At 49.8% G+C, this 11,863-nt stretch overlaps 1 protein-coding gene across 1 annotated transcript; it reads left to right on the plus strand.

Annotated features, from left to right (window-relative positions):
* The first annotated feature begins 263 nt into the window (after positions 1-263).
* Positions 264-10,264, plus strand: NT5C3B (5'-nucleotidase, cytosolic IIIB). Its single transcript, XM_055335710.1, has 9 exons — positions 264-332; positions 575-673; positions 1,275-1,344; positions 1,431-1,477; positions 4,711-4,796; positions 5,357-5,446; positions 7,505-7,667; positions 8,551-8,751; positions 9,777-10,264. The coding sequence occupies exons 1-9, from the start codon at positions 321-323 to the stop codon at positions 9,909-9,911; spliced, it is 903 nt and encodes a 300-aa protein (XP_055191685.1). The 5' UTR covers positions 264-320; the 3' UTR covers positions 9,912-10,264.
* Positions 10,265-11,863: the final 1,599 nt, after the last annotated feature.

Genomic DNA, 11,863 nt, shown 5'->3' on the forward strand with positions numbered 1-11,863 from the left:
GAGTGGGCCCAGGGAAGCCCCTTCTGGACGTTTGCCATATCCCCCTCCCTTCCTGCGGCTTTTTTGGGGGTTTTGGCCCTGCACACTTTGTGTTTGGAAATGACCATTTTTGCTCCCGACGGTGGCATCCGGTCACCCCCACCTCTTAGGACCCTCGCCCTCCTCAACACAGAGCGGGGAGCCACGGGTCTTCTCCCGGCCCCGCCCGCCGCCCTCTCCCGGCCCGGCCCCGCGGTCCCGGCTCCCGGCGGGCGACGCCTGCGCAGTGCGGCCGCGGGGGAGGTCGTTGTCCCGGCGCCGTCGTCCCGGCCGCGAGCGCCATGGCGGAGGAGGTGAGGCGGGAGGAAGCGTCCGGCGTGGGGCGGGCCCCGACCCCCGGGGCGCTCCGAGGCCCCCAGCGGGCCGCCTGGGCCCCGCCGCGCCACCCCGGCCAGTAGGCGGCCGGGCCGGCCCGGAGCCCCCCTCTGCGCGCCCCGCGCCCCGGCCCGGCCTCTCGGGGCTGCCGAGCCGCCCCGGGCTCCCCTTGGGCCCAGCGCGGTGCCGGGGTCAGCGCTTCTCTCGGGTCTCGGGACAGGTGAGCACCCTGATGAAGGCCACAGTCCTGATGCGGCAGCCCGGGCGGGTGCAGGAGATCGTGGGCGCCCTCCGCAGGGGCGGGGGAGACCGCTTGCAGGTACGGCGGCCGGGGCGAGGTGGGGCGGCTGGGGGGTGACCTGCCCCGGGGCCCGTCCGCGCCGCTGCGGACGCTGCGGGCAAGCAGGGAGCCCCGCGTGATCGACCTGGGGTAGAGCTGGAGAACCTCCATTCCAAACGTATCGGCCTTGACCAGCTGCTGCTTCCTCTAATTAGGTGGAGAGCACCCGGCACCCGGCACCAGGCCCTGGGGCCTTGCTTCCACACCTGCCCCGTCAACGCCCCCCCCTCCCCCCGCCCGGTTGCAGATGGGGAGATGGGTCACCTTGGGAGGGACCCGGGGCATTGAGATGGCGACGCCAAGAGTCAAAGGGGGTCTTGATTCCTCAGTTCCCCATCTGCCAGCGACCTGCAAGAGGCTCGCATCCTCAGGCTTAGCACGCTACTACTAACTGGGATTAGTTCTCCCTTCCACACCCTGGCCTTTCCTAATTCCTGCAGGGCTTTGCCCACTGGCTGGGCACTGAGCTGGTTTGCCTTTCATAATCGTCCGTCCCCCGTCTCCCACCCCCACCCCCACCCCCAGGCAGGGCCACACAGGAAAGAGCCTGTATGGACAGCATCTCTCTTTTGCATTTTAGATCATTTCTGATTTTGACATGACCTTGAGCAGGTTTGCATATAATGGAAAACGATGCCCTTCTTCTTACAGTAAGTCACGTACTAGGTTGCTTTGTTGGGCTTGACAAGATGGTGGTTTCTAAGTGGCAAATGAAAGGAGTTTTGTGTTTTTGCAGACATTCTGGATAACAGCAAGATCATCAGTGAGGAGTGCCGGAATGAGGTGGGTTACTCCCCTTCTTTGTTCAGAGATGGCTATCATATATGACTTCAGACGGTTCTTGGTTAGGACCAAAGATTCCAGGGTAGAGATCTTAGAAGATTAATATTTCTAAAAATTGTTTTTCTCATGCTCAAGTGAACCTGGTCTCGTACACTGGGGCAGTGTCTCCTTTTTGTTAAAGATGTGATGATTGGTGGTTAGAATAGGGATGTTATGGGTACTGCTAGCTAGAGTTTACAAGAGACTTCAACGTCGCTGTTTAACCCTCAGGCAATTCCGAGGGGTGGATAGAACCACTATGATCTCCACTTAACAGATAAGAAAACAGAGGCTTGGAGAGGGTAAACAACTCCTTCAAGGGTCATACAGGCAAGACACAGAGCTTGATTTTCCCATAGATCTGATTCTGTCCCAAACTCTTCACTATTATGCTCTTTCTTTAATAATATAATTTTGGGGAGGGTGCCTGGATGGCTCAGTGTGGGTTAAGCATTTGCTCTTGTTTTTTTTTGGTTTTTTTTTTTTTTTTTTATTTACTTATGATAGTCACAGAGAGAGAGAGAGAGGCAGAGACACAGGCAGAGGGAGAAGCAGGCTCCATGCACCAGGAGCCTGACGTGGGATTTGATCCCGGATCTCCAGGATCGTGCCCTGGGCCAAAGGCAGGCGCCAAACCGCTGCACCACCCAGGGTTCCCTGCTCTTGGTTTTGGTTCAGGGTGGTGGAATCTGGGTTCAAGCCTGCGGAGGGGCTCCCTACTTAGCAGGGAGTTTGCTTGAGATTCTTTCCCTCTCCCTCTGACCCTTCCCCTGCGCATGTGCACTCTTTTTTTTTTTTTTTTTAAGATTTTACTTATTTATTCATGAGACACTGGGACAGAGAGGCAGAGACAGGCAGAGGGAGAATCAGGCTCCCTGCAAGGAGCCCAATGCAGGACTCGATCTCTGGACCCCGGGATCATGTCTTAAGGCCAAGGCAGACACTCCACTGCTGAGCCACCCAGGTGTCCCTCTCACTTTAAAATAAATAAATCTGGGATCCCTGGGTGGCGCAGCGGTTTAGCGCCTGCCTTTGGCCCAGGGCGCGATCCTGGAGACCTGGGATCGAATCCCACGTCAGGCTCCCGGTGCATGGAGCCTGCTTCTCCCTCTGCCTGTGTCTCTGCCTCTCTCTCTCTCTGTGTGTGTGACTATCATAAATAAATAAAAATTAAAAAAATAAAATAAAATAAATAAATCTTAAAAAATACATCATTTTTTGGTAAGGTAACCGGTATCAAGAAAGACCTCTGAATCAATGTCAATATATAATAACGCTCATTTCCGTGCAATACATACAGATATATATCCTGCAGCCTTAGAGTTCATTTCACTTTGTTCCATGTTCTTCCCATCCATGTCCTCTTTGCCATAGGAGAGCTATGCTGGCTGCACATTTCTCTGCAGTTTGCTGAGCTCTTTCTACTGAATAACTCTTATTTAGTTTCACTTCGTCACTAAATTACATGCAAAGGGGTCTCTCAGTCTCTCATATTGGTCAGCTCCTCCAATACTGTCATGATTACTTTTTTTAAAATATTTTTAAAAGATTTATTCATTTATTTATGATAGAGAGAGAGGCAGAGACACAGGAGGAGGGAGAAGCAGGCTCCATGCTGGGAGCCCGACATGGGACTCCATCCTGGGACTCCAGGATCTCACCCTGGGCCAAAGGCAGGCACTAAACCACTGAGCCACCCAGGGATCCCCAATTACTTGTTATTAAGATAGGCAACAAATCGAGATGCCTTGGGGGGCTCAGTTGGTGAAACGTCTGTCTGCCTTGGGCGTGGGTCATGATCCAGGGATCCTAGGATCAAGTCCCATGTCAGGCTCACTGCTCATTAGAGAGTCTCTCTTTCACGTCTTCTCTTCTCAAATAAATAAATAAAATCTTAAAAAAAAAAAAAAAAGATGGGCAACAAATTATAGATAATTCTTATATTCCTACAACCAGTCTCTCTGGAGATGCACTTTTGGTTTAGTGTAAGTTCTGGCTTCAGGACCTTTGGCAGGTCACTTTTAGTGGTTCCCTGACATACCTGATCTTATCAGCTTCCAGAAAGCTGCCCCCACAAGTAAGACAGCTGGTTTGGGTGCCTGCTCAAGGGATGTGCTCTTAGGGAAAACCAAGATTCCAGGTGTTGATGAGCTCCCCCCAAAATTAACACAGCAAAGTTTATGCATAGAATCTTTTTTTCTTTTTAAAAAAGTATTTTCTTCTCCTGAATTATTTTATACTTTTAGAAAAATGTTCTCACATTCCCCCCCCCCCCCCCCCCCACAAAACGTATACATTGAGAATCTTAATGCAGTTCAGGAGGTTTCTCCCTTTGTCAGTTTGTGACCTTTGCCTTTAACTCTCTTTTGGACCTGTGGTCAGGGACTCTACGTTTGATCTCATAATATTCTGAGATTGTGCGTATATTAGAATTAAATTTTTTCCCCAGTTTCCATTTTTATTGGGCGCTGTTCCTGACTGGCCCAGTGTGACACATGGTCCTTGAAGCGGTCTCCCTGGACAAAGGTCCTGGCAGGTGGAAGGAAATCTTAGCAGGGGGAGGCACTTGTAAATGCTCGTCAGGTGGTTCACCCAATGTTGGCGTTGTGATGGTTGTCCACTAACATGTTGGCTCCCAGATTCACTCCCATGATTTTTCTACTTCTGCTTTTTGCCATATCTGTGGTGATTTTTACCACATATTTTACTTAAAGTTTGGTTACTATTAAAAATCTGAATGCAATTAGAAAAGAAACAATCTTTGTGAAAGCCTGAGTTTGATGTGCTAGGAGTCTTTTTCCTTAACATGCATTAAAATGAATCTAAAACTGCTAACATGAAAAGTGTTTATCCACATGCCCCTAAAGTTACTTTGCCTACCCCCTGAGAAAGTGTACCCCATTTTTGGGAAATACAGCATTAATACTTTCTTACTGGTTAAGCCCTGCCAACTGAGCTAATGAATAACAACAAAATCCTAGTAACCGTTCCCTTGAGAGCAAAAGGTCTTTCTTGATTTTTTGGCCTCAGATTCTGAGGGTGCATGCGAAGGGCTGACCAGCTCTGCAAATCAGTCACTCTCTAACACAAAGTTGCATCTTCTAGGTGATTATTTTCTCACGATAAACTGTGGGACTTCGCTGGGAAAAAGTTGACGCGGGCTAACGGCTTTTCTCTTCATTTGGATGTCCCAGCTCAAAGCTCTCCTTCACCACTATTACCCAATTGAGATTGACCCACACCGGACCATCAAAGAGAAGTTACCTCATATGGTGGAGTGGTAAGTGACAGTGGTTTTGAACCGCTCCTGAGCCCCACGATGCACTGATCCAGGAGGGGGTGTGCTTTTCCTGAGCCTGGATGAGGCGGCAGGCCCCCTCTTACCTTATTCAATGCCTCTGGCCCACCTATTAGAACAAACCATCCAGCCACAGTGGGGATGCTTATGGCTGCTGCTAGAATGGGAGGCCCACTGAGAATCCTGGGAATGAGGTACAAACCCCTTGGTTTGGGGGAATAAGTACTTTGGAAAGATAACTCCTACAGGAACCAGTATCACTGGATGGAGCCCCAGTTCTCCAGAATATGGGGTCACCAAGGGAAGGATTCAGAAGAGTGGTTGACTTCAGCAGTTAGCTCACCCACTTCTTGTTCCTGTGGCTGTAGTATGGCTTTCTCACCCTCTTCCTTTTAAGGATGGCCAGAGTCTTTCAGGAAGTGGCTTGGTGGAAAAGGATGAGGCCTCCATTAATCTTTCCAGAGGGAACTTAGTCCTTAAAAGCGAAAGGACGCTTTACTTAGTGGTTGGAATTTGGACTTTTGTGGGGTGTCTGTTTCTAGGTGGACCAAAGCACACGATCTCCTGTGCCAGCAGAAGATTCAGAAGTTTCAGATTGCCCAGGTGGTTAAAGAGTCCAATGCAATGCTTAGGTAAGCGGCTCGCTCTGGAAAACATTTGAAACTGGTTTGCTCACAAAAAAGAGTCTGAGAGGGATCCCTGGGTGGCGCAGCGGTTTGGCGCCTGCCTTTGGCCCAGGGCGCGATCCTGGAGACCCGGGATCGAGTCCCACGTCGGGCTCCCGGTGCATGGAGCCTGCTTCTCCCTCTGCCTATGTCTCTGCCTCTCTCTCTCTCTGTGACTATCATAAATAAATAAAAAAATTAAAAAAAATAAAAAATAAAAGATTTAAAAAAAAAAAAGAGTCTGAGAGAGAGTGGAAGGGAGTCAGTTGCTAGGGGAGTCAAAAGAGACAAAACACCGTGAGTGGCTGATGTGAAGATCTTGCTTTTCGTCTCTGAATATAGCTAAAGGATATCTCACCCTTGGGTGCTTCCTAGGAAACTGTCTACTGCTAGCGGGTATAGTATGAATATGACCAAGGCTTCATCTCCTAGAATAAACAGTTTCTAGCTCATTTTCTCCAGTGGTAAAAAGACTTTGGGGTCACCCTGATGACTGGTGTTCTTAACTCCAATATGAGAGTTGGCTGGCCTGAGACTCTTGATCATCAGCAAACTTCCCAGTGCTGCCATGATCTTTACTGGAGGAGGGATGAGGGCACATAGAGGAAGGAGGCAACATGGATGCCTGCTCTCAAGGATTGGATGTCTTTCCTAGGGAGAGCCACAAAAAGCCAAGAAAGTAGAGACACATGCAAACCCAGTAAGTGCCAAGGGGTTGGGGTGTTTCCTCAGTGAAGCTGTCCCAGATAGCTACCTGGTTGTATTTTGCTCGAGCAAAATAAGGCAAAAACAAACAACAGCCCATTTATATGAAGTTCAAGGATAGGCAAAGCTAATCAGCAGTGCACATGAGGTCACAACAGGAGGGGATGGCATTGGTTGGAAAGGGAACCTTGATCTGGTTAGTAATTACATGGGTGTATACATATGTAAACATTAGTTGAGTTGAAGAATTAAGATTAGTGCATGTTAACCATTTATTATATGTATTTTATACCTCAATTTAAAATGTTTTTAAAAAGAAAAAATGTGGGGATCCCTGGGTGGCGCAGCGGTTTGGCGCCTGCCTTTGGCCCGGGGCGCGATCCTGGAGACCCAGGATCGAATCCCACGTCGGGTTCCCGGTGCATGGAGCCTGCTTCTCCCTCTGCCTGTGTCTCTGCGCCCCTCTCTCTGTCTCTCTGTGACTATCATAAATAATAAATAAAAATTAAAAAAAATTAAAAAAAAAAAAAAGAAAAGAAAAAATGTAGGGGCGCCTGGGTGGCTCAGTTGGTTAAGCCCCCAACTATTGATTTTGGCTCAGGTCATGATCTCAGGGTGGTGAGATCAAGCCCCGTGTCAGGCTCCATACTCAGGGGGGAGTCTGGTTAAGACTCTCCCTCCCTCTGCCCCTCTGCTCCTCCCTCCCTGCACATGTGTGTGCTCTCTCTCAATAAATAAGTAAATCTTTTTTTTTTTTTTCCCTTGTTTTTTTCTTAAAGATTTTAGTTTTTTTTTTATTTTTATTTATTTATGATAGTCATACAGAGAGAGAGAGAGAGAGAGATTGAGGCAGAGACACAGGCAGAGGGAGAAGCAGGCTCCATGCACCAGGAGTCCGACGTGGGATTCGATCCCGGGTCTCCAGGATCACGCCCTGGGCCAAAGGCAGGCGCTAAACCGCTGCGCCACCCAGGGATCCCTAAGTAAATCTTTAAAAAGAAAAAATTTAAAAATATATCACCAAAGTAGAAAATAAAGACCAGGAGCAGACGAGTGCCTGGGTGGCTCAGTTGGTTAAGCATTTACCTTCAGCTCAGGTCATGATCCCAGGTCCTGGGATCAAGCCCCATGTCAGACTCCCTGCTCAGTGGGGAGTCGGCTTCTCCTTCTGACCCTCTCCCCTGCTTGTGCTCTCTCTCTCTGTCTCTCTCTCTCTCTCAAATAAATAAATAAAATCTAAAAAAAAAAAAAAAAAGAAAGAAAGAAAAAAGACCAGGACCAGAGGCAGTGCAATTGCAGAATCCATCCATCTCTTTTCAGGGAGGGATACAAGACGTTCTTCAACACCCTCTACCAGAACAACATTCCCCTTTTCATCTTTTCCGCGGGCATTGGTGACATCCTGGAGGAGATTATCCGACAGATGAAAGTGTTCCACCCTAACATCCACATCGTGTCTAACTACATGGACTTTGATGAGGACGTGAGCCGGGTCTCCTTTAGGCTAGGGATGGAAGAGGGGTGGGGACCACCAGCCCCCAGGGCCATATCTGAAACCATTAACCCTAATCTGGGGAGGGAAGGCATGCTGGCTTCTTGCACTCAGTCAGTTATTTATTTATGCCAGCTAAAGACAGTTACCTCTGAAGGACCTGCCCTCCCTAGGGTGCCTAATTTAGGGTTCAGGCAAGCCCCATGTCTCTGCCCTAGGTCATGTGCCATCCTAGGTACTCAAACTCAAGGTACCTAGGACTTAGACTTTGACTTGTTTTCCTGGAGCCAGAGGTGGGTTACTCTGACTCACTCATGCTCTGACTTCTTCCCTTAAACCAATGGCTGGAATTCCCATCCCTTTAGCCTGAGGTGAGGACATGGCTCACAGCTGAGGGTGAGCACACATGTAGCCTGAACAGTGCTTGTGTCACGGGCTTCATGCTACCCCAGAGTATGTGAACAATGATATTGAGGGTCCTTGTGAGTTTAAATCAGGGATTACAAACTTTTTTTGTAAAAAACCTGGTAGTAAAAAAAAAAAAAAAAAGCCTGGTAGTAAATATTTTAGACTTTGTGGGATAGACTTTATGATCTGTCACAACTACTCAACTCTGCTGTGGAAAAAAAAAAAAAAAAAAGCAACCGTGGACAGATGTAAACCAATGAACCTCACTGCGTTCTGAAAAAACTTAATTTACATACAAAAATAGGCCAAATCTGGACTACAGGACCTAATTGGCTGGCCCCTACTTTAGACTACAATGAGATTTTGGCATTTCTGTCTTTCAGGATTCCCTTTCCTCTGTGATAGCGACAATGGAAAACTGGCTGTAGATGGGTCCCTGTAGCTCTTCTGTCTCTTGATTCTTTAGGGTTTCCTCCGGGGATTCAAGGGCCAGCTCATACACACATACAATAAGAACAGCTCCGTTTGTGAGAATTCTGGGTACTTCCAGCAGCTTCAGGGGAAAACCAACATCCTCCTGCTGGGAGACTCCATGGGGGACCTCACTATGGCTGATGGGGTGCTTGGTGTGGAGAACATTCTCAAGATTGGCTTCTTAAATGACAAGGTAGGTGTGAGACCGGGGCTTCTTATCTTAGTGGCTTGCTTCTTTTTCAATTTCTGTTAACAAATGCCTGGTGAACACTCTATGTGCTAGTCACTGTCGAGTCTTAGAGGCACTGAGGTAAGTCACAAGCTATATTTTCAGAGGGAAACAGAAGAGATACACAGTGATGATGGCTATGTTGGGCACATGGCGCGACAGGAGTTCAGAGACAGGGTCATCAGCCTGCACTTACTGTTGGATGCTCACCACATACCGGGCACATTGACCCATTTAATCCTTATGGCAGCTGTTTGAGGTAGTGACTCTCAGATGGGAAACCGAGGCAAGGAGGTTCATCTACCCATGGTACATAGGATAGGATGTGGTGGGGCTGATTGCAGTCCTCATGTCGTACCTGTAAGGTATGATTGAAGTCGGAGAGAAGTCAGTATTAGGAAAGTGCGTTTATAAGAACAGACCAGGGCAGCCCCGGTGGTGCAGCGGTTTAGTGCCGCCTGAAGCCTGGGGTGTGATCCTGGAGACCTGGGATTGAGTCCCACGTCAGGCTCCCTGCATGGAGCCTGCTTCTCTCTCTGTGTGTGTGTGTCTCTCATGAATAAATAAAAAAAAAACATCTATAAGAACAGACCAGAGGCCGACGGGTGCAAACACCGTGGTCATAAAGGGGCATAGTATGGTGTCAGATTAGAAGGCCACCACTCCTGTCCTCCCCTCACCATCAGCCAGCAGGTGCTGAAGACCTCTAGAATGCTTGAACCTTGTGAAAATTCAATCCAGATGGACTAGAAATAACATCTGTTTTTTAAATTTTAATGCTTGTACTGACCTTTTGGCACTGACACAAGGGTTAATTGTGGTACCCTATGCCCACTGCCATCCAAAGGGCGGGTCCCTGTCACCTGGAACTTCTCTTGAGAGTTGCAGCCTGAATGCCATCGTCCCCCTGCCCCAGGTACCTGAGAGGCAGAGGCAGAGAAGGCAGGGCATCCTTGGGACTCTCTGTCACCCCCCCCCCCCCCGGGCAGGTGGAAGAGCGGCGGGAGCGCTACATGGACTCCTATGACATTGTGCTGGAGAAGGACGAGACACTGGACGTGGTCAACGGGCTGCTGCAGCACATCCTCCATCAGGGGGACTGGATAGAGATGCAGGGCTCCTGAGGGCAGGCGTGGGGCTGAAGCTGCAGGCTGCGGAGAGGAGGGAGCCTCACCCGGAGGCCGCCCTGTGGGGAGCGCTGCTTCTCCCTGTGTGTGCAGAGTCCAGGAGGGTCCAGCTGCTGAGCCCAGGCCTCTCCCTCCTCCTTTCCCAGCATCTTCTGTTGTGTTCTCCAGAGTTTTGCGGGAAGCCCACCAGATGGGAGGGCCAGCCAGGTGAACACAGGACCTATAGAGTGTTAGCACTCTAGGGACCATCTAGTCCAGGGGTTCTTTTTTCCCCCAATTTTTAAAAATAGGAAGCTATTCTTCAAACATCTAATGTGTGAAACAGATCAAAATAAAAAAAGGAAAAAACAGCTGTTTTGATTTGGTGGGTACAGGGCTGGCTGGCTCAGCCTATTGTGTGTGACTCTTGATCTCAAGGTTATGAGTTCAAACCCCATGTTGGGTGTAGAGATTACTTAGAAAATAAAATGTTAAAAAACAAAATCCGAATTCACTCACGATACCCTCTGAGCATACCATAAATGTGCCTGGGGATGGAGGTGGGCTGGTGCGGTTGGAAGGGTGTGTTTCTGACCTGAAATGGTTTGACTTGACGCTGAGGTAGCCATTACACCTAAAATTCTGTTGGGGTCAGCCAGGTCTGGCCAACCCTGTCTGCAGAGTTCCCTTTTTATGGATCCCCCAAAGGGATGCATGTGGGTGTCGATTTTCTCCCTGAGCCCTTGGCTCCCGCCCTCTCTTCTCTTCCTTATGTGGGCCCAGGGCCATGAAGATGGCTGACTTAAGGGGTATCAGGACCTGGGACCTGAAGGGAGAAGGTGCTCTGTGACACAAGAAAGTGGAAGTAATTTCTACTCAGTCGTCTGGCATCACTGGGCTTCCTTCAGAGTTTCTTTCCCTTCTTCCTCCCCTGTTGACTTGGATGGTCAAGAACTAGCAGAATTCTCTCTAGGGCACCTTTTGAAGAGAAAATGTAAAGCAGCTGATGTCACCTGGCCTTATTTAGCCTGTCCTCAGAGGACTTCACCCCTCCTCCTCCTCCTGCAGAGGACGCCTGGCTCTGGGAAGTGCAGGGCTGAAGGAGAAGGTGGCAAGGTGGCGGCTGCTGTGGGCGCAGGCCTTTCAGACCTTCCCAGGGCGGTGTAGTTCCATTTACAGGTGGCTTGGAAAAGACCAGAAACTTGCTTAAACTCCATAGCTAGAAGCAAGAGCCGGGATTTTAGGGTTTCTGACCTAAGCCATAGCATTTCTCTGGCATCGCTCCTCCCTGCGGGCTTTGGTTCAGAGCTGGCTTGTTCGCTTTAGGAGAAGAGGTGGTTACCCTCTGAGGCCAGTGGGTAGCCACTGTCAGAGCCTAAGGTGCCTTCAGGATGCTTTGTAGCCTGGAGTGTCCAGGATTGGTTGTGGGGAGAAGCCGTGTCTCAGGATCCTGGGCAAGAAATGGGTGCTTGTGGGGGGACAGGTTAGTCCAGGGAGCCCAGTACCATTGGCTTCTCTCCCAAGCCTCCCCTGCTCCCCCATCCTCTCCTGGCGTAGGACATCTTTGACGCCCTGGCCAAAGTCCAGCCCTGTGCGGGGGGGGGGGGGGGGGGGGTGGCCTGCCCGCTGGCTGGAGCAATTCTCCCTCAAGACACTGTAGGTTGGAGCTGATAAGTTTCCTTCAGATGAAGGGAGGGAGGATCCAGCAGGTGGTAATGGCTGGCAGCCAGGAGCAAGGAGAGGCGGGAGGTAGCCTAGTATTGAAACAAATCTTCCTCTGGAAGAGAGGAATCCAACCTGTGCAGCTTAATTTAATCCTTGAATTTCTTCAGTTTGAGGTTGGGGGCAGGGGGACCCCACCTTTCCATTCAGTTGGGACAGTTAAGAGCCAGGGATCATCTTTCCACACCTCCCCTGCAGGCCCCCCTGTAGATGACCACTCCCCACTCTCCCTCCAGCACACAGGGGGC

This window comes from Nyctereutes procyonoides, unplaced genomic scaffold (assembly GCF_905146905.1).
Source record: "Nyctereutes procyonoides isolate TBG_1078 unplaced genomic scaffold, NYPRO_anot_genome, whole genome shotgun sequence".
Lineage (NCBI taxonomy): Eukaryota > Metazoa > Chordata > Mammalia > Carnivora > Canidae > Nyctereutes > Nyctereutes procyonoides.